A 22,784-nucleotide genomic window follows, 5' to 3' on the forward strand; every position below is an offset into this window, starting at 1 on the left:
CAGCGAGCGAGGGGAGGGCGCGGGGAATGCGCTGAGCCGCACGCAACACACACCACCCGCCGCCCCACGCCGACTGCTGCCGCGCACCCCCACACCCCCTACTTATAGCGCCCGGCGCAGCCCAACTGCCGCCGCGCCGCGGGGGGGGGGAGGAAGCACGGCTTGTCTTCGCCAAACCTCGCCCTCCCTGCCCGGGGAGCGCGGGCGCTCTGCGCCACCACCAGCCGCTCCCGTCTCCCGCGTTAATCCCGGGATCTTTCCCCCCGGCCGCCGCGTTTTGGTTTGGCCCAGCGCTCCCCGAGCGTTATTTTGTTCATCCCCTATTCACGAACAGCGTTTGCGCTCAGTTTCCCGCGCAGGCGCGGTTGTCCTCCTCTCCGTTGCAGTGGCAGTACGTAAACTGCTTAAGCGGCCCGTGAGGCGCGGAGTGGGGCCGGAGTTGGGCGGGCGTAATGGCTGCGGGGGCGGCCGGCGCTCAGCGGGGCTGCTCGGGCCGGGGGGAAGGGGTCGGCCCGAGCCGCCAGCGGCCGGAGACCCGTGACCGAGCGCTGGAAAGGCGCGGTGCTCTGTGCCGGCGCCTGTTGCCCCCCTTCCCCCGTAACTACTGAGCGGGGCCGGCGCCACCCGCGGGGAAGGGGGCCGTCCCGCCCGTAGCCCCCAGCGTGGTGCCCGGGCCTGAGCGAGGGCTGGAGGGAGGAGGCCCAGCGGGCCGCCTCCCGCCTTAGCGGCGGCGAAGGAGACACGCCCGGGGGGCGTTTTGGCGGGGGGGAGAACATCGCTTGACCGGCGGCGATAACCGGCACAACCCCGAGGCGGGGGCGAGGCCCGGTCCCCACCCCACGGCAGCCGCCGCTATGGGGGCGCGGGGCCGGGCGGGCGGTGCTGAGGCCTGGTCGAGGCCCGGCCGCGGCCTGTACCGGGGAGAGGAGTCGGGGTGTGGGGAGGTTTGAGCTGGCGTTTAGCTAGAGGGGAGGGGGAGAAGGAGGGGAGTCCCCTCTTGAGGCCGCCTGGGGTTTTGTTTCCTCCCTTTAACCTTCCCAGATGAATCGGTGCTTTTTAAACAGAATTTTGTGAAAAATCAGCAGACATATTCATTCCTGAAGTTTAGGGGCTGTCCTAGTTACTCGTGCTGGGCCTTCATCCCTCTGCTACAAATTTCCCCTGGTTTTCTAATCCCTTTTTTTGGCTCTGTGCACTGCAGTACTAAATCTGACAGTGACTTCCCTCTTTACCCCTTCTTTATGGTCAATTTGTTTAAGAAAAACGAGCTCAGTGTTGTGGCCCGAATGGTTTCAGCTAAAGGTGGTGAGCAGATAAGGACAGGAGACTTTCACATAGATAACAGCTTATTATTCTTTACTAGTGAAGGGCAAAGAAGTACAAAATATACAGGGGGGAGTAAAGTGAAGATCTGGATGTGGTAACTGTAGAGTCGACATCAACAACAAATTGTCAATGTTTGTATTTCATTGCTTAATTTTAAGCAGTGTTTGTTTTAAATTCCATTCAGAAATTATATGGTATTTCATTTAAAGTCAACTGGCCTCATCACCTACGTGTTTTACAAACTCAACTCCAACATTGAAGGAGTTGGCACTGCAGCAAGCACAAGTTACAGTTGTCAAAAAAAATGCAACCTCTCTAATCTGAAGGAATGTGAAAGCAGGGGGAGGCTGCAGTGCCTTCAGATTGGATAAAGTGTTTATAAAGAAATTGCTCATGAAGTGGTCTGAACCTGTTTGGGATTTTTTTCAAGTAAGCTTACACTACTTGGGGAAAAAAGTTCAGAGAAAATTAACAGAAGCCACTCTTAAATTCAATTCAAGTCTTCCTGAAAGGAATATCCATCTGTCTGCATAGCAAAGCTTTCTGGGTATAGAAAAGGTCCATAATAGTAAGATGAGTAAATTCTCTGAATTAGTTATTTTCTGCATTTTATTCCTCTCTTACCTACCTGTCTTCAGTCTTGAATCACACTTACTAGATTTTCTTAAAAAAAAAAAAGCAGAAAACCCAGAACATGACAAAATCAAATGCTCAGCTGAAGGAACGCTGCATCAGGTGGTAGAATCCAAGTCCTCCTCTTTTTGATTTTGAGTTGTTACAGGCTTTTTCAGAGCTTTAGATGCATTAGAAAGCAATATGGGTTAAAGACATTGCTGCCACTTCCAGCTTCCCTCCTGCATACAGAACATCCCGGATCCTCACAGGCAGGAATCTCTGCATTGTGTTTGTGCTGGAGATCTCTCCTGGCAAGCACGTGCACCCAGTCTCTCCCTGTCCTCTTGGTCAGTCCTGCTTAGTGTGGGCTCAGTTCACATTGCCTGTGTTGTTTCTTAAGTTGGATGCAGATTGACTTCCCCTTGTAGCTATTCTGGAGTCATGTATGAAATTCAGTGTAGAAAATAGTCTTGTGCTTCTTTGTACAGGTGAGGATTCTGTCTAACATGACACACTTCACATCTGGATGTGTCCCTCCTCTGCTGACTGAGACACTGCCCTGTACAGACCAGTGAGTTGATCTTGTACCTAGTCCTGAAAATCAAAACCAAAGCTAGCTTTTTTTGATTACCTACATTTGTATTAGTATAGAAGTTTTAAGAGCAATTGAAATTCGTTACATGGAGGCAGCTGAACTGTTTGGGCCATTACTGATCTGACCTTCCTTCCCCATGATCTGTTTTGGTGAGGGGTTCAGGTGAGCAGATGTACGGTCTAGAAAGAGTTACCCATTTCCCTTCATCACATCCCTGGAGTCTACCATTTTCCAGTGTTGTGAGCCCTTCCACAGCAGTTTTCAGTGCTTTCTCTAGGTGGACGGAAATGTTTTGTAATTTCACAATGCTGTGGTTGCCAGCCAGTAATAATATTTTTTCAAATTTTTAAGTTTCCTTTGACACATGGGAACCCATCTAGAAGGTTTTTTTTTCTAGTTGGGAGTGCAGCAGTAAGGAGGGGACTTCTGTGGTAGAGTCTTAAGAATTGGTATCTCGACATATTTAAACAGTATTCCTTTAACGGAGGCAAGGTCAAGCTTCCGAGATGTGTGTGGCGGCGTCTCCTGCCCCGGATCTCGCTCTAGGCAGAGGGCTTAGGCTCGGGGCACGCTGCTGGAAGTCTGCCCTGAACTCAAAGTTCAAGTTTCTGTCACTCTTAGGATTTTAGAGGTTTTTCTTTTTTGTGTGTTTAAGGGGAAATCCTGTGGCCGAGGGAGAATGTTTTCGCTTGCTGCGTTCCAAACCCAGAGGCACCGCAGCGGGCCGGCCATGTCAGCGCGTCCCCAAACGGAGGTTTCCCTCAGCCAGGAGCCGCCTCAGCCGACGGCGCTGCGCTCCCTGTGCGCAAACGCAGCGATGGCAGCCACCGGACATTTTAAAAAGCCATTTTAGTTTGTGAACGGACCGTAAGCCACTAAAGCCGGAGCAGGATTTCCCCTCCCCAGTTACGCTCGGCCAACACGCTCCCCGGCCGGGCGGGCGGCAGCCGCTGCCCCCTCAGGGCGGGGGGAGCCTCAGCCCCGCCCCTAGCCGCCCCTGGCCAATGAGAAGGCAGGCTGGGAGGGCGGGAAGGGTTTCCCGGCCTGCCCCGCGCCGCCGTGACCTGGCGTTTCCCAGAGAGCGGCCTGCCCAATGGGAGGCCGCCTTATTGCACCCTAAGCGTGCCGCGCGCTGATTGGCCGCCGCTGCCGGGTGTGCCCGCCGGTGCTTCCTGTCATGCTTTCCCGGGCGCGGTTGCATCATTGCGGGACGGGCGGTCCTGAGGTGAGCGGCGGCGGGACCGGGTCCGGCCCGGCCCTTGGGGCTGCTTTTCCGAGGCCCCACATCTTTTCTCCGTCCCTCGCCGGCTGAGGGAGAGTGTTACTGAGGCGGGGCTCGGCTCAGAGGCCTGAGGGAGGGGCGGTGCCGGGGCCCCAGGCGGGGCGCGGGGTTTTCGGGGGCGCTTCGTGCGGGTGCTGGGGCCGGGCGGTGCTTTTTAGGGTTTCACAGAAAGCCGGCGACTCGTATGCAGGGTGCCGGTCCCTCTGGCTGCCCGCCCCGCGTCGCTCAGCGGAGGGTCTCCCGGTGCTGTTTGTGGCCCGGCTGGTCTCTCTCCTGTCACCGCCCGGAGCTCTGAAGCGCCTTAACGTCCAGCTCTGTGGGCAACCGGCCGGGCTGGCTGCTTCGCTGCTGGGCTTTGATGTTATTGACGCCTTCTCAGGCGTTGGAGCTAATGTATTCCCTATCTCTAACGTTACATTCATGTATAAGATATTTTACTCTTGGACTTCCCTGGGTGCTCTACCGATTCTTTGCTTTTTCTAGAATTTAGTGATTACTTAAAATAGGTACTTATTAAAGATTAACCGATTTCCTTATTGCAGAGTTTAATACCGATCGAGGCTTAATGTCATTAATTAGTTGAACGAATAACCTAAGATGCCTTGCAAAGTGTAATATGTCTTAAGCGCTCCACTTCAGCATCCTTTTAATAGAGGGAGATTTTTGAGGGAGGCACACTCTTGATTGCTGTAGCTGTAATGGGTTTGATATTTTGATCTTCAGCAAATGTTTGCTCCCTCACCCCCCCAGGAGCCTTCTGGAAACTGAAGAGAGCATATTTTTCAGTTTGTTGCTGACATGCTTAGGAAGTGACTGTCAGGTAATAGCAGAATTTAGCTGGCACATAAAAGCAGCATTTGCCAACTCAACTGACACTAGTTTCTGATTTTTGTCAAATACATAGTTTAAAGGTATTTCAAAGTAACCCATATTATTTTTTTTTTGCACAATGGCAAATATTACACTTTTAATCAAGGTTGTATGTAGACAACAGAAAAAATGGCTTAAGACATCATCAGATAGAGGGTAAAACTGAGTTCTTGCATGGTATGAAATATATTTGTGTCTAAACATAGTATTAATTTATGAATCTGCTCACTGTTTTAGCGATCTTTTAATTAGCTTTTCAGCATAAAAAGAAACAGTCCTTGCTGGGGGAGAGGTGGGCTATAGTCCATCTTGGGTAGTGTTTCATCTTGAGTGATATGTTGAGATGAATTAATCTTGGATACACTTTCCATAACCCATCCTCAAGTATCAGGCTGAGCTTGAGTAGACTCCATCTGTTTAGAAATTAGAAACTGTCTCTGCCTTGTTTCCCAGTTTAGTTTTCTGATTTGCTCACTTGGAGGCATATTTCTCAGTATGAAAAGTCTGTAACACCTCAGCTTCATGACCCATCAAATAGAGCGATTATCAGTCTGCTATGAATAACATGTAAATATAAATTTTTCTGGGTTGCTATCACACCCAAAATTTTTGTGAAGGAAAACTATGTTTTTAATTCTTTCCTGAAGTAATTGCGCTTATAAATTGCAGTGTTAGGGAGACTGGCCATGAGGGTGTCAGTTTTATGTCCTTTTGGAGAAGATAACAGATTGCTCAATTTTTGTTTTTTTTTTTTTTTTTATTTTTAACTTTATAAGTTTATTCTTGCATTTCCAACTATTTGGTGGTTTATATAAAGTGCTAGTTAGAGTGAGTTTATTCAGTTTAAAAAGAGGTTTTAAAGATAGGTGTGCATGCCTGGTTTGTGTTTTTCTCACCTATTCTCAGGTCTTTGATTAGTATTGCAGTTTTATTACCTGTATAAGGCATTACTACAAGATTTTCAGAAGCAATGTTTGTTCTGTAGCTTAGCATTCTGTTCCCATCTATCCTTCCTTTTATTTTTAACTTGGTTGTTTCCATCTGTTCTAGAAATGGATGCTTTTGATTATCAGATGAACAGTTTAGAAAATTGATCCCTCAGAAATTGCCTTGCCTCAAAGCTCAGTATCTAAAAAGGCAGAAATGGGGAGCCTACTTCTGTGTGTATGTAAAATAATGCATAGTTTAACTTTGGGGAAGGCCTCTGTAGATGGAGAAAGGAGGCTCCTCCTTGTCTCTGGAAGGAAGTTTGTGCACAGGTCTCTTACATAGAATAGTTTGTGGGAGAAGGTGACTAGAACAAGGATAAGGCACTGATCATAAACCCCTTGAAATTACGAGACCATCTGTATACTTTTAGTTCATACTGGTTCTTTATCTTTTCAGTTTCTCAGTCACCAAAATGAGTAATGTATTGAAATCCACTTTGTTTTAATCATTTATCTGTATGTGATGTATCTTAATTCCAACGAACTTCTGAAATACTGGTTTGGTTCATTCATAGTGTCATTTTAATTGAAAAATTAAAGATTTTTTTTTTTTTAAATCTTAATATTGGAAAAACACTTTCTAACTTGCTTTTATGGTTTTAATGCTTGTTTTTTTTTTTTCTTCTAGATAAGAAGCCCAGCATAAGTTTGAGACTGCTGTAGTACAATCTACAAACTTTGACACCTTTCCTATTGAATGTTATTATCTTTTAGAAAAAGTGAGTGTACTTTAAAAAAAAAAGAGTTCCCCAGTGATACATTGTTATAAACTTCAACACTTTTTGTAACCAGAAAATGAGTAGAGAAAGAAGAAAACAAAACCCCCTTGTGTTTGCTAATATGTATGTAAATTTGGAGTGTTGTCCAAAAGTATTATTTTATGAGATGTATTTGTATAATAATTTCTGAAACATCATTTGTGATGTTTTCACTCAGTCTGTGTTCAAAGTAATGAGTTGTCCTTGATATATTTTTTTTATTTAAAATACCTAGATTGCTTATAGCAATGAACTTTTTTGCTGTAAGTATATGGAATTATCATATCTCTCTATAAACTGATTATGCTTTTCCTGAACACAGAATTCTTCACTTTTTTGCTCAGCTGAGGTTGAGCCATAGATTTTTAAATGTGGTCTTCTAAGTCAATCTGTTTAAAATTCTGTTTTGTAACTTGTAACTTGAAAAAACTGACCTGTAGTGATATTGAATCTCATCAGTAATTTTTCTTCCTCATTCTGACATAAAATAAACTTCTCTTGTAATATTGATAAGAGTGTGTATGAATTTGTGCCCTGTGGTTACTGGACACTGGTTTGTGCATACAGTGCTTCAGTTGGTAGAGATGGGCCAAAAGGGATACTGTGATTTACGCATGGAGTCTGTGATATGTGAGCAGCTTCCATAGCCCGGTCACAGTTACAGACCAAACCTTAAACCTATATTTAATTTATTAGATTATAGAGACTTGGCAGGTGGGCCAGTTGCCAAAACCTTTGCAGTTATCACTAAATTGCAAAGGCTGAGCTTGATCTAAATAAAATGTGCAGAACCTTAGTCCTCAAGGTGACTGGCTTGTAGGAAATAAGCTTTAAGGCTGAATCCTTTTATCATCTCCATTGTCTCTCTGATCTCGGGGCTGTGATCAAATTACTGAGAAATGGCGTGGCTGTTTGAGGAAAAAAAACGTGTGCTTTGTTGAGTGCTTTGAGATATGATGGTGACAACTCTTGTACATATTGTGTATACTATAACTTGCTGTGCTAAGTCTGGTTATTACCTTTTTAAGAATACACCCAGACCATGTTGATATGTTTCTTGTCAGCTTGTGATTTCCCCTCAGCTGCTGTGTTGCCTGTGTAACAGGTTGTGGGTTTCTTAATTAATTTCTTGTCTTACTTGACAATTTGGGTTTATTAGTGGGGATAATGATCTGTCATTAATACAAAGAGTATGAACGGTGCAACTAGTCTGTAGGTTTCATTATGGGTCACATTTTTTCATATGGGTTCAAGCATTGAGCTAGTGATTTCTATGGTGTTCTGGGTTTCAGTTAACTCAATGTTTTGGAACTGTAGTGCTACCAAGCAGCATGTCAGCTGTAAGGTCAAGTGTTGTCTCCATACATTGGCATTTGTTGCTGCTTGTGGTTACTATTTGACAAACCTGAGTAAGTCAGAAGACTCACTCCTTGTGCTATTACTAGTAATTCTACAATGCTAAGCAAAACTTGAGGCTAGGCTAGTGCTCTGCTCATTCTGGTGTAAGTGCTAAGGAGCAGCAGCACTAAAGTTAGGGGTGGGGGAGCCTGTTTCTTCTCTGCAGTCACTATTATAACCTTCATAACCAGTGTTCTGTTATGGAACTCCTGTCTTAAATAGTCCACAGAGCTTTTGCTTAGTGCTTGCTGTAGCATTTTTCTGAAATTTGACTTCTTTGAATATTGTAGCAGGTCTGGAACACCAGGCAGCTCTATTGTGTGTTTCTAATGGTGTTGAGAATTCTTTTCCCTGTGTTGTTCATACGTAATTTAATTCTGCTTGTAGTGATTTTTATTGTCTTACTCAGAATTGAAGAATGGCTTTGGGCTCTGGTGGCCAAAACCCACCAAAAAAAAAAAAAAAAGACGACCTTTAGGAGATGGCCAGCAAGGAGTAGCCCCTTGTGACTTAGTTCTGACATACTTGTAAAACTGAAGAAAAAAAAAAGATACTAGAAGGCATCTAGTAGTTTTGCCAGTACTCTGGGAGTTAGAGATTTTCAAGATTCACAGCAGAGGTCTTTGAGCTTTTTCCTCATCTCTTTGTTCAAATTCTTCCCACATGTTCATCTTTCATTGCAATGTGTTTCAGTTATGCTATCTGAAGTATGACTGCTTTCAGGAGCATCTGAGAATGATGGCCTAGCTAGATGGAAAAATGCTGTTTTAAACCTTTAAATGGTAGGAGTAGATGTACAGTGAAAAGGAGCTGCCTCTTTACTAGTTTTAGTTCCTACACTTAAAGTAACTCTCACTAGTTCGCAAACTGATGCTGAAGGGTCAGGTTGAGCTTGGGAACTTTTCCTAAAGGAAAAAACCCCAAACTTGTAACCGAAAAATAATTTGCCCTTTGACTGTTTTCTATAGGAGACAAAAATAAAACCATAATAAAAAATGAATGACCATAGTTGAATGAATGGAGAATCCTTTTCTTGTTACAAAACTTTGGTGCTAGTCTGTCAAAATTATTGGGCTTTTTTTAGAACATAGTGCTTGCTTCCATGTCTACACTGAATCAAGCTCTTTGAAAAACTGAGATGTGGTTTGGTGATATAGATTTGTAAGACAATAACTTGTATTTGTGAAGTAATTTTTTTTTCCACTTCTGTTCAATATGTATTTTCTTTCCTCTGCTTGGTTATTGCTGGAAAGAATGGTTCAACAAGTTCCAGAAAACATAACTTTTCCAAATGAGGAAGAGAAGATATTGGAGCTCTGGAAGAATCTTAATTGTTTCCAGGAATGCCTAAAGCAATCAAAGAATAGACCTAGGTAAGAATCTCTTAAAAGCTGTAGCAACTGTGTATGACAATGCAAGGTTGGCTTAGCTGGAATTACCTTTTAATTTTTTTCTATTTTTTTTTTGTTTATTTGTTTTTCTTGGTTCTGTTAACAACAGCTGCTCCCTTTCTAGATAGCAGTCCTGGCTACTGTTGCTGTTGTGTCAGTTACTGTTTATCTTTCTCTTGGTGAAGAATCAACAGTGTTCTAACAGTAGTAATAAACCTGTAATTACCTGCTTGGTGGGTTTATAAAAGAAACCTGCAGGTGAGCAAGGACAAGTCTTTCCTATGTCCGCCAGCCATGGAGCAGCATGTGGGCATTTTCAGTAGTAATCTTGGTAGAATTGGCAATCAGTAGGAACTGAATGAGTTGAGATGTTCCCTTTAGTCCCACTGCCAACATGATACCTGTGCTGACTGATAATAGAACAGGAAGAAATTGATGTTGTCCTAGTAAGACATAAGAAGTACAGGCATTCAGATATACTTATCCTGTTTGAAGATTTGGTGTTCGGTTTTTGATTTAATTAAGAATGATGTTTTGTGCTGTAGGTTTAACTTCTATGATGGCCCTCCATTTGCTACTGGGCTTCCACACTATGGCCATATTCTTGCAGGAACCATTAAAGACATAGTAACCAGATTTGCTCATCAGAGTGGTTTTCATGTCGACAGAAGATTTGGCTGGGATTGCCATGGCTTACCTGTGGTATGTGTAATAAATCTGCCTACAGATACTTCTGTTGGTTTCTCTTTCCCATGTTGTTACCTGCTTATCAATCATGTTTCTATTGCTCTTATGCCTGGATTTGTTGCTAAAAGAGAAACAGAAGTTCTTTGTGTGATATATTGCTCTGGCTTTTGCATGAGGGGTGATTTCAGGTGCTTCTACTGGTCACCTGCCCTACTCCAGGCACTCTGTTCATTAATATAAACATGTATTTATTTGATAGGTATTTCAGAAAATGTTGTTTGTTTTTTTTCTCCTAAAGATAGTAAAGAAACAATCTCACCAGGGTTATCTTTTGAAATACCTGCTTAGTTCAGGTGCAATACTCATGAAATATCAAAAGGATAAAGCAGGCCCTTTAAGCCTTATTAGAATGCATAGGACATAAATAAACTATCCAGAGAAATCCTGAAAACTTTTGATGACAGCATGGGTTTTTTGTCTGGTTATTTTCAATGCTCCCAGGAGTACGAGATTGACAGGACCTTAGGCATTAAAGGGCCAGAGGACGTGGCTAAGATGGGGATCAAAGAATACAACAACCAGTGCAGAGGAATTGTGATGAGATACTCGAAGGAATGGGAGGTAAGTAAAGACTCAGTGCATATTCTGCTGTGCATTTCTGATTGTGTGCAGAAGTTTTTCAGCTGGAGGGAACTTTATCCTTCTATTTGATTACCTGCGTAGGTCTCGTGTCTTTAGCTACTGTGTTTCTCACTGGGGATCCTGAAAGGGTAACAAAGGGACCAACATTGTGGCTCAGAACAGGGAGACTGCTGTCATGTCAAGAGGAGGTTACTTTAAGGTAACCTGGAGCTCAAAGTGTCTAACTAGATACATTGTACAAGTTATCTCTTACTTTGTGTCTTTTCTTGTATAGAAAATTGAAAGTAGGATCTGACTTTGGTTTTCAAACGGAACCAATAAAGGAAGTGCACATTAACTGCCCTGCTTTTCTCCCCCACACACTTCTGAGTCTTTTCATTGCCAGAGTGTAGGACTATAGCTTGTATTTCTGGAACAGCAGAAGTGCTAGCATCTGATTTTGTGTCAGAATAGGTGTGGGTAAACCCTCAGTCTTCCAAGAGAATATTCATCTAAACTTTGCATCCTAGGAATATAGTGATAGGGAGAGCACTGATCTGTGCAGACTCTTGAGATTGGAGAGCTGTTCCAAGTAGATGAGTTAGATATTTTCTTGAGATGCTCAGATTTTTTCTAACTCTGAATAATATTCATCCTGTGCATAGGACCTGATGCTCCTTATTTTTGTCCTTAGCAGTGTAGCCAGAATGGAGTATTTAGCCCAGTACTTTGTATTTGCTGTTGGTCTGATGTGTCTATGAAGTGATGACTCTTTTGTATGTTTCTTTGGAGCTGAGGAGTGGCCCAGGTGCTTTCCTAGCTATGTCACTGTATTGCAGTGACAGCATGCAATAGCAACTGCCAAGGAAGAATGGAGGAACAGGTGATATTTTTGCAGCCTTTGTGGCACAAGGCCTTCCTAGCCAAAGGATTTTTTTTTTCCCTAGTTTATAATCCCTAGCAGATATATCTAGCTACATTTTGAATATAGGTATACTGATAGACTCTAAACAGTCTGTATCAAGGCCTTCCTGTACATAGTTTGAAGAATTGCAGTTCTTCTATAATATGGTTTCCAGTAAACTTTTATCTTTACCATCATTTGTTTCTTTTTCTAGGCAGAATAGTCCTAATTCTTTAGGTTTTCCTCATGTAGAAGCTGTTCTGCCTCATCACAATCGTTTGTATGTTCTCTAGTCCTGCTATATTCCTTTTGAATGAAATAGCAATTTCTTATTTGAATATCACTTGCCTCTTGCTTGTGGGAGCGTTTTGAAGTTATGGCCAGTATCTGAAGAAACTACAGCTGCCTTTGTCAGAATAGCTGTAGCCTAAATCTAAGTGAGTGGCTGGATGAAAAGCACAGTTTGTTTTTTCAAATATACGATCATTTAACTATATGCTGAAATTTTGTATTTCAAAACCATCATCAATGAATCTATTGCTTTTAGAAATAAAAATAGGAAGATTCTTTCTGGTTCATGTTTTGTTTTCCATAATTGTTCCTTTTAATGTGCTGTGTCTTCGGCAACTGGTATTTTTGCAGTGCTAATTAGTCCAAATGCTTAGTCTTTTTGGATGGTAAATGGATTTTGTATTTTGTTTTGTGCATATATAATGTGTGTATTTCCACACACAGACATATATTTTAGATTATTAATAAAAATAATGAAATTAATTTAAATAACTTATTTGTGATTTGGGTGGTAATAAATTCAAATACTTTGGGATAGTGTTAGGAGAGGAATTCCCAACTTTCCTATTGCAGGTAGTGTTTATTTTCTGTCTGGAGTAGCTAGCAAGTGTTTGAACCTTATGAAAAAATATAAAAGGTTCCTTGAGTGTGTAGGGTCTTTTAGTGCTGAGACCAAACATAATACTCCACCTTTGTGGATCTTTGTACTAATCAGTTCTAGGCTTTGGGTCTTAATAGTGGGATGTTGGAGTGGCTTAAGGGTCAGAATCAAAACTAATACATTTCAGGAGCTCAGGTGTTATGTGAAAATATAGAGGTGAGAAAATTAATTTGCTTTGTTTTCATTTTACTAGTTTGACATTCAGTATAGTCGGTGTCTAACAGTATCAGGACAGGTGTCTCGGGGCTCGGTTATTTGCAGAGCTAGGGGTTCCGATAGCTGTGAAGCTGGCAAGAGCGTACCACTTGTCCAAGTGAATCCCATAGCTTCTTCATTACTCATCAGTTTTTGTGTTCTGTGCCAATGGACGTGACCATAATCTGTCCCGAGACAGGGACTAACACCTGTCAGTCTTGTGGCCTCTGGCAGCCCTGTCATAGCTTTGGGAAGTCAAAGAAGGCAGTTGGCCTTGAGACAGTTTTGATAACTTCTTAGGACATATCAATTTCTTTCAGCATTTCTTTGTCTTCGAATTACATCATGTTTTCATATAACTGAAAGCTGATAGACTGCGTTCTGGATTTTGACTGTCTCTGCAACAAGTATTTTTAAAAATAGAAGCAAGACCACTGTAATCAAAAGCAATTTTCAAGCATTTGAACTTTGTCTGAACCTTGAATGATACACCATTTCTATGTGATGAATGATCCAGATCATCCACCATTTCTGTTTAGTAGTGTTGAACACGTTTGCCTGTTGTGTGACCTTGATTCTAAACAATGATGTTCATGGTTTCATTCTTTGCTTATTTTTGCCTGTTTAAATACACTGCTTGAAACTATTGTCAGACTGAAATATTTCATAGATGTGTTTCACTGATAGTGGACAAACAGTGTGCTTAAAAGTCAAGCTGTTTTACGGAATAAATATTGGAAATGTATCAAGATCTTTAATGTTAAGATGCCTTTCAATCTGTGTGTTTGTGTCTTAACAGTTCAGTGTTACCAGATTAGGACGATGGATTGATTTTGAAAATGACTATAAAACTCTTTATCCTGAGTTCATGGAGTCCGTGTGGTAAGTTAACTTATATACATTGCATATACATTTATGAATTTGAAATGTTAAGAAGGCTTCAATTATTGTAAACGTGTTGGTCCACATATCTCTAGAACTATTTTGAATCGTGCCAAATTCAGATAAATAGTGGGCAAATTAATTAAGGTGATGTGAAATCTCTTGATGTTGAAGTGAGGGAATGAATTGACCTATTTTTTTTCCAGGGTAGTAGGGTTTTTCGAAATAAAGTTCAACAGTACTGCTTTTAGTGAGCCCTGAAATCTTACTGCTTCATGCCAACTTAAAAGCAATTCTGAAGCTATGTTCCTTGCTTGGTTTAAGAAATCACATTATATCTCTACATTCGTGATGTTCTTCACACTGTCAACTGCAAATGGGCAAACTATCCAAACTCAGTTTAGCTCTAAACCTCTTCTTCAAGCCTGAATTTAGAGGCTGGGAATCTGCTGTTATCTTTTTCTTGGCAGCATAGTTTGACAACTGTCTTGGACTCCTGGTGCAGAGCTAAGTAAAGTTTGGGTGTTTTGGCAGTGTATTCAGGGTGACTGTTGGAATTCCAAAAGACAAGATGACCTTACAGGTTATGGATAATCAAATTGACCTAACAGTGAAGAAATGGCAACATCGAGTCCTTCAGGTGATAGAATTACAAGGTGAATTGCAGGGAGAGGTTTAGCAGGGTATATGATGAGAAAAAGCCATTGAAAAGTAAATTACATGCATATTAAAGTATTATTGATGCTTTTTAATATTAGTTTTACTAATAACCTTTAATTGTATTGTTAGTTACAAATCTTTATGATAAAGCATTGACAGAACTTCTGGATGTCTCAGAAGCTGTTGTAGAGGGCTGAAGTGCCAGTGAGTTTTCAATAAGCATTGAAAAAACGGTGGGAAGGGAACAGATGTTTAACTAACTTAGCTGAAGAAACCCTGCATAACGATAAAGCTAAGACTGACAAGAAACATTCCTTTTATAAGTTATAAAAATACTTAATGACACATTAAATCCTGTTTTAACTAGTATCTTCCAAGGACTATTTAAAAACCAAACTTGACTTGAACAAGCTGCAGGGTCTCTCTCAACAGCCCAAGGCTCTTCTTGTGGGTTGGGTTTTTTTGCCCCCCTTGAAAGAAAATTTCTAGTCTTTCACCTGGCTTACAGAGGTTAGCTCCTCTAATGCTTGCTTTGATTACAGACTCTAAAATGTAAATTTTGGATCTGGAATCTCTGTGGTATGAAATTTTAGGAAGCATGTAGGCAGACAACCTGTTAATTTTGTACTTTTTTTGCTTCCTGATGCTATTAATTTTCTGTGTAATCATGAAATGGAATACATTTTTAAAAGTTTGTTTTTAAAAATTGGGTCTTCTGGTAAGTCCCCTAAGTTTTGGAGGGGCACCTTACAATGCCATTGCCAGCCTGCTCTCCAGTAGAACAGGAGGTGGAACCACTGGTATTTGGATGTGGATGTGTGGATGGAGAACTGGAATGGGAAAGAAACGTGGGATGCCTGTTTCAAGGCTAAGGAAGATAATGCTTGGAGAGCACTGTAACTAGTTACAGTAGTGCTTTTGGCAGGATAATGTACAATTTTCTAAAACAAATCAGATGGTTACCTAGGCAATCATCAAACTGAAAATCTGTGTTACTGAAGTTACATTTTATGTCCATTAAGAGTGTTCATTTGAATGGTAGATTCTAACGTGCTTCACTTAATTTAAAAAATCAAATAATTTTGTGTTCCTTTTTAAATTTAAAAAAAGAAGTTTTAAAACTTCAGTGTCCAGCTAAGTACAAAAGAGAAACTGCAGATTAATTTCTGAATTGACTGTAACCTGGTGACCATATTGGCCTGTGGTTTTTATCTTGGTTTTGTTTTGTTTTTTTTATTGCCTGTGGGAGTAGAACACTGCTCTTAGGCCCAGGAAAAAAAAAATGGTAATAATGACGGTAGTGAGCATGGTGACCATGGATTTTATGGTTAAAATACGCTAAGGATTTTGTCTTTAGTCTTTTAATCAGCTAAACCTATCTGTTTAGTGTGGTGTTTTTTGGGTTGTTCTGGGTTTTTTTTTGGTCTCTAGCTCTTCCTGAGGCTTGCTGTTCTGGAGTGGTCTCAACTGGAATTTCAAGCTTTCTATGAAACGTGATGTTCATGTTGAGTTCAGTGAGCTAATGTAATACTTATGATAAATGTTGTTCCCAGTGGTGGCTGATTTTATCCAAATTATTTAGACTTCAACTAGTTTAGGATTCAGACACCAAATATATCTTTTGCTAATATTGTCTTGTTTTGTAGAGGTACTGTACAAGCTCAGCATGCTAGAGAGTATTCTTTTTCATATTTTATAATAGGTTTGTTGGAAATGGCTGCTTTGTAAGCATTTTGGTGCAGTGCCATATGGTGGCTGACAGAGTGGAATGATTTTTCAGCCTGCTAAATTTTGACTTAAACCTTCATCCAATGATAAAATTGTAGCATCCTGGCAGATTTTTTCAGGGCAACATTGAAGGTTGGTGTCATTAAGAGGTGGTACTGCAGTGGTTTCTTATGTGAAGATATAGTCAGCTCTTCATGTCTTAAATAACTTAAATAGAACTTTTAAGTTCTAATTCTGCAGAACTTGTATATCCATCCTGCAGCCAGCTTGAATCTCAATGAAAATGTGTTCTTCACTGAAAACAGTACAATGATGTTCTTGAGGTACTTTGGAACAAATGTGCAATATATTCTTGCTTTTTTTTTTTTTTTTGTACAGCTCATGAGACATGTACAGTGAAATTGAGAGCAGTTTGATGTGATCTTAAACTTTTTCCTGATCTACAGTTGGTCTGAAAAAAACATGAGCTTTGGGGGGAAAAAAAAAAGAACAACTAGTAAATTGTTGTCTTCACTACTGGCTTATTCCATAGTTCTCAGGCCGGTGGCGAGTTTACACCTCGAGAACAGTTCTCTGTGGCCGCTGAGGAAACGGCCTGTGAAGTGCTGAGGAGAGGAGGGGAATAGCTCTGCGGTCAGAGTTGTGGCATGTTTCTGGCTCCGATGGCTAGAGGTTTTAATGTTCTCCTTTGCACAACTTTAGGGTTAGTTAAACAGTTTTCTATCACCATCTAGTGGCTAAATTTAGAAATTGCAGCCTGAGCGTAATTCAGTTTTAAAAATAATTGAAAGCTCGTGTATGTTTTGAAGGACTTGCTTGTATGGTGTGAAACCACAGGTGGTAGAAACACTTCTTACCTACTGCTGTACCATAAGAAGATACTCTTGAGTCCTTTTGTGATAATACTAGATAGTGACTGAGGGGAGAAAGAAAAACATTCCTAGTTACAGTAGGAAATTGGTACTCTATGTGTTTGACATCATGGCTGTACACTGAAAACTCTGCTCTGTTTACTGTGGAAACACAATATGGTTGTGTTTCACCCCCTTTGGTGATGGGACTTTTTGGCCATTTCTGCCTTCCCTCCACCAGACCCATCTCAGTTGTTCCAGCTTCAGTTTCCCTTTTAGGATTGTTATTAAGAGGGAACCTCTCTTTCCTTCCATACCAGGTGTGGCCTTTGGCCTCACAGCCCTGCTCTTTGCTGTTCTGTACTAGCATGAGGCTCGGGGTGCCACTGCAATCCTCAGCTGCAGCTGAAGAGGGTGTAGGTAGCTCCTGAAACTGGAACATTGGTCTTAGGTTACCTGACTCCCTATGTGTAGCTTTGTTTTCGTTTTGGCATGACGTTTTTGTTCATACTCCATATTCTCAAGATGAGCTCTGTTACTTAGGTCAGTGTCCAGCTGTTTTAGCCCTTCTCAGTGAGAAGGAGAATGGGTACTCCCCGCAGTTGTTTTCTGACTTAATTTTTGTCTGCATGTGGAGTTTATCCATCACGAAACCAGAATGATTTCAGAACAACAGATCTCTGGATCCTAATATCAATCACTATTGCATTTTGTGTATTCCATGGCTCTTCAACGATTCTCTAAAGAGATACTGTTCATAAGAATTATGTTTTGTCCATTTTTCTACTAGCTATCTGCATTTTTTTTTTTTCTCACACTTGTATTTGTGCATTTAGTGCTCTAGTACCCTTGTTATCTTCTTACCATTCCAGTCCTTGTTGTTTTATCTCTGTACTGGTATTTTGAAGGAGGAATACACTGAACTCCTACTTAAGTTGGATGATCTTTGGGGTAAGTCTAGCATCAGGATTATATATTTATATTTTCTGCTATACAGGTATTTTGCACTTCTGGCTTGATTTGAATCATTCAACACACTGATCCTAAGATTATAGCTTGGAGTGTAGACCTGGAGCAGAATGATCTCTATATGCTGGGATTTTAAAACTTTCACTGGTAGTTGAGGATAAGACTTGACAACTGCTGTATTTAGGATTCCTAGGCCCCAGAACAAATGTTTTTCCTGTCTTTCTGAAGAAGGTGTCTTTCAGAGATGCTATTCGAAAGACAGGCTGTCTGTGTTTGTTATTGGACTTAATGTTCCTCTTATGCTCATGCTTTTTTGACTCATGTCTAGTGTTGTTTGAGTACTTTTTTCTGTTTTTTTGTCCCCATGCGTCAGTTTTTGATCGTTGCTTTCCTTTGATTTTATCTCAACTTTCAAGTGTTGCTCATGAGTCACAGGAGAACCTTTTCTTCAAAATCTCTGCTGCTTATGGTGCTGTTTGAATGCAGCCTGCTTGCTGAACTGTGTAGATGACAGGGCTTATGTAGTATGGTGTTTGGTGGTTTTTTTTTTGTAGTCGATAGATTCTATTAAATTGTCACTTTTATCTTGACATGAATGATGCTAGGTCACACAGCAATAATTTTGTTTATCTATACTACCATGGACATGTTGAAATCATAAACTTCTAGATCCTGCCGTTGTAATGTTTTGCCCATCTTACTTTTAGCCTTTGTTGGTAATTGAGTTTACAATTCCTGTGTCTTTTTTCTTTAAAAAGAAAAAAAGGGGAAAATCACTTTACATGAGTTCGAAAATAATTTCTCAATGTTAGTAATAAGTACTTTCATTTTCTCAAAAGCTATGAGTTTTCAAACCCTTAGAAAACCCTTAGATACTGAGTCATTACAAACGGAACCACTTGATCACTTGAAATCACTTGATACCCCAAAGGAATGGCATTAATAACTTGAGAAGCTCTAAGATCACATCCTTCTCTTTGATGTGGAGGGAATGTATGTGTTTGAAGAGGGAAAGTTGCTTTTGCATCTGCTGGAGGATACTGTGGGATGTTGGATTTTGTGTGGGCTGCCAAGGGTGTTTTGTGTTGACTGATTGATCTTTGAATCATTGACTGATTCAGTATCTTTTGGAAGCGAAAACTCCCTTTGTAGGAGTTTTATTATATCCATGTGGTGTTTGCATGGTGTATATGTGACTTGGATCAACGAATGTTGTAGCAAAGTTCTAATTTGTTGGCAGTTATGCCTATGGCAAGAGTAACTCGCAGTCTTGGTTACTGACTGGGCTCAAACCAGTTCTATCATTCCCTCGTGACACTTCAGGAACAACAAACTGTTCAGAGTTTGTCATGCTTTTTAGAAGTTAAAGATACCTTGCATCTTTAGGGACCAGATTTGCTGTTAACAAGTGACTGAAATATGTACCTTGAGTTCACCTTTTCCTAACCTCATTTTTCTTCAGTAAAGGAGTATGTAAGTGCTGCTCCCACAGCCAAGAGGATGCAACTAAATTTATTTATGTTTGCAGAGAAATGTAGCGGAATTAGAGGAACAGGGTTTGATTACTAACTTCTGTGAGTAAATGTTTTCTGTTTGTCAGTAGATAGGAGCTCTGTGGTTTTGTTAGCTTATTTTTTTTCAGGAAGGACTGCAGTTTCAATTTTGGCTTACAAACCCAGAGCCTCTTTCTTGCAAATTGTCAACATTTTGCAAACATAAGGGTTAAAACATGTTTTGGTAGGTTATTGTCTAAAATACCATGTGTTGAGTTTTTAAGCAAAACAAGATACCCATCTGTAAGTGATTCTTATTGTTAGAACTAGGTTCATCTTCAGCAGTTGCTTTGTTTTAGGTGGGCAGTGCTACTAGCAGGAAGCTCTTTGGGAATCATCTCTGGTGCCCTTCTGATAGTCATGCAAAAACTGTTTTGAAAAGTTTTTTTGGTATGGAAACCAATGAGGCATTTTTCAAGATAATGGAAGAACTTTTTGTAGTGATAATGAGGGCTATTGCATCAAACTGCAGTCTTGACTCAATCATAATTCTGCTTATTATGTTGGAATGGTTGTCTGAGGGTAGAGGTTATGCTAAACTACAAATGAGTGGTCATTATGAACGGTAATGAGAGCTCTGAAGAATGATGTGGTTTGAAGGCCCATCTTTTTGCTCAGCATTGGAACAACTGGGGAGCACTTGGTTTGCAATAGGGCAGAATCACCACAAGAGGGAGATGCTGGCTTGGATTTTTAACTTGGCAGCTCCATCTAGTGTTCACCTTTCCTGAACAGTTTTCTGAGTTTACAGTTATATTTACAGCTGAATTAGATATTCAGTGTTTCTCTGAGTAGTTTTCTTCTATGCTGTTAGTAGGCAGTGTTCTTAAGAAAGTAAAGTGGAGCGTTTTTCTATAGATATTTTACTTAACTGTTTTTTGAAAGGCAAATTGAACACCTTCAGTATAATGCTGTCACTTGTCACAGTCTGCATTAATTATGTTCGGAGATGATAAGCATACATTTAAAATTTTTTTAACTGGCATGAAAACTTATTCAATTAGCCAGTTTAAATGCATATGCTGAAAGCTGATGAAACTATATTCAGGAATCATTTTCATAAAAGACTGATTTATACTTACGGAAGTTTAAATTGATACAGTCTCTGTTGTAAAACAGATGCACTCGCTGCTATGTTTCAGATTTGGTTTAGGGTTCAGGCAGCCACAACTTGCCTGTAGGTGACATTTATTACTTTAACAAGGTTACTTTTCAGTTGTGTATTTAATGTAAGGCACCTTTGGAGTGCACAGCTCTGAAAGACTTCTGTGTTTGGCTCACCTTGGCAGAACTTGATGTTGCTGAGGGTTTCTTAGGCTTTATCCATTTTAGGGTTCAGATTATTTATTTTTTCTGATGTTAGTGACTACTCATGGGAAATTTTGGACTTTTACTGGAGGCCCATGGATGAATCTGAGTGGACTGCATGTCTTCTCCATATGACAGTCTGTATTTTCTCCAGCTGTCTAATCTGTAGGGTAATAATTATTCTGATTAAGATAACGTATGACTTTCATGACAGCAGACCAGTGCATATCTTTTGATGTTCTTGTTTTGGGCTGCGGATAGAAATCAGTGCAATAGTCTGCTTGTGTTTTGTGTTGAAGATAATTATTTCAAACATAGAAGGCAAGACATTGACTTAAATACAGGTCCAGATTCTCAAGCACAAAATGACAGCCTGCAGTAAAAAGCGCTCCTTGCGAGGATGGGGCTGGTTGCTTAGCAATGAGCTATTTATCTGGAAAGGGACCCAGAAAAGTGATCAGGAAGGTTTGAAAACATAGTTTGAGTAAAGGAGTTTTTTTAAAGTCAGCGGTGTTTGACAATTTGAATGTGGAGTTTGAAATTACTAGACTCTGCAGAAACTCAGATTTTTTAGTTTTGAATTTGGCATGATTATTTAAGGCTTGTCCTCTCCTGCTTTTACTTTTAAGGTAGCCAACCTGCAGACTGTACCACTAAGTGCAAGTCAGTGAGACCTGATAAGCTGATAAATGCTGATGATTTGTTAGTAAACTTTCCAGTATTCAGATACGGAGAAACATAGGGTTTTGTCCATTGCATGCACACTTGATGGGTTGCTATGTGAAGTATGTTTCTCTTTAAGCTCCCCTTCATCTTGAGCATTGACTTAATTTGTCATACTATAATATTATGTGCTGTCTTGATTATTTCAAGAAGACATAAGGATCCAAATATGCTACAGGCTGTACTGAAGATTTCATAAGAAGAGTTAAAGCTTAGCGTGAGACTGTGATCTTGAACAGGAACTGAGTCCAGAGTGAGATGGGCTAATAAAGGAGAAGGTTAATGTAAATTGTGGGGCCATAAAACTGAGTTCATTACTTTGCATGATTAGCTGTGCCCTCTTGTGAAGAATGCTCTTCAGGTTGTCAGGATTTACTCAGGGTGGGTTGCAGGTACCTCTGACTTCTATTTGTCTCTCTTCTGTAGCACTGTTTGCTGTAGTAGGTGCTTAAGATCATGTGATAAGTGAGCAGCCATGTTACTACATGTCTTCTCTCTAAATTATGACTGATTTCAGCCTTGTTAATAGTTCAAGTTTCAGGTGGTCTTTGTATTCAAGAAATTTGAGAAAAATTAATCTGCAATATGGATTTTTGATTCATCTAAATACTACGTGCTGTGCAGTCGGTGCATGGAAAACCAAGCTGGTAGAATCAGCTAAAGCTAAAAATCAGCCAGAAATACAGTTGCAATCACTCTAGCCCTTTCCTCTTGACTTGCAAATATTGTCCTTTAGTTGATGACTGATTGTTTAAAAAGGTGCCATTCAGAACAGCACTCCAGCTAGAGCAGAACCCCATTTTGCAGTTGATTTACTAAATTTGAAATGCCAAATGCTATTCCAAGTTCCTTGTTTACTTCCAGGTGGGTTTTCAAGCAACTGTATGACAAAGGACTGGTGTATAGAGGTGTTAAGGTCATGCCTTTTTCAACTGCATGTAACACCCCACTGTCAAACTTTGAGTCCCATCAGAATTACAAGGTGAGTATATATGTATGTTATATGTTGCAATCAGATTTCTCTATTGTCTTCAGTTTGGATTTGGAAAGCTTCAGTATTTTTTGCTTGGTGGTACATAAGCATATTATTACACTCCAAATTAATAGTAAAAATGTAGATAAATGGGTTAGTTGTTGTTATATTTTGCTGTATTTGTTTGGATCACTTGATCTTAACCTTCCTCCCTGTTACTACTTACAGATACATAAAGTACATACTTTGTTTTATTCTTGTAAATTACTCTCAGTTCCTCTCTGGGCTCTAAGATGAGCATTGCACTGTGCTGAGTTTTTATGGTAAATAGTTAGAGGAGAGCTGCAGCTGTCCCTGTCTGCAGATCTGAAAAGAGGAAGGTCCTTGGCAGAGTTAAAATCTTCTGTGAGTTGATTAATAAGAATTGTTGAAGACTGTGTTTGGTTGTAGAGCAGTAGGATAATGGTTCTTCTAAGTAATTTATTTAGATTGACAAATTCCAGGTAAAGTTTTACCTAATATAAAGCGTAGTATAGTATGTTTTATCAGATGTT

At 40.5% G+C, this 22,784-nt stretch overlaps 1 protein-coding gene and 1 non-coding gene across 2 annotated transcripts in view; both read left to right on the forward strand.

Annotated features, from left to right (window-relative positions):
• The first annotated feature begins 3,566 nt into the window (after nt 1-3,566).
• Nucleotides 3,567-22,784, forward strand: part of IARS1 (isoleucyl-tRNA synthetase 1) — a 109,086-nt gene continuing 89,868 nt past the window's right edge. The window contains exons 1-7 of the mRNA XM_074836618.1: nt 3,567-3,761; nt 6,306-6,396; nt 9,087-9,206; nt 9,770-9,926; nt 10,413-10,532; nt 13,383-13,465; nt 22,122-22,239. Coding sequence (XP_074692719.1) covers nt 9,088-9,206; nt 9,770-9,926; nt 10,413-10,532; nt 13,383-13,465; nt 22,122-22,239 — 597 coding nt within the window. The 5' untranslated portion in view covers nt 3,567-3,761; nt 6,306-6,396; nt 9,087. The remainder of the gene's footprint in view (nt 3,762-6,305; nt 6,397-9,086; nt 9,207-9,769; nt 9,927-10,412; nt 10,533-13,382; nt 13,466-22,121; nt 22,240-22,784) is intronic.
• LOC141928500 (small nucleolar RNA SNORA84) lies at nt 6,967-7,101 on the forward strand. The gene has a single exon (XR_012624784.1). It is a non-coding gene; the product is annotated as a small nucleolar RNA SNORA84 (small nucleolar RNA).

The sequence above is a fragment of the Strix aluco genome, chromosome 11 (genome assembly GCF_031877795.1).
Source record: "Strix aluco isolate bStrAlu1 chromosome 11, bStrAlu1.hap1, whole genome shotgun sequence".
Classification (NCBI taxonomy): Eukaryota; Metazoa; Chordata; class Aves; order Strigiformes; family Strigidae; genus Strix; species Strix aluco.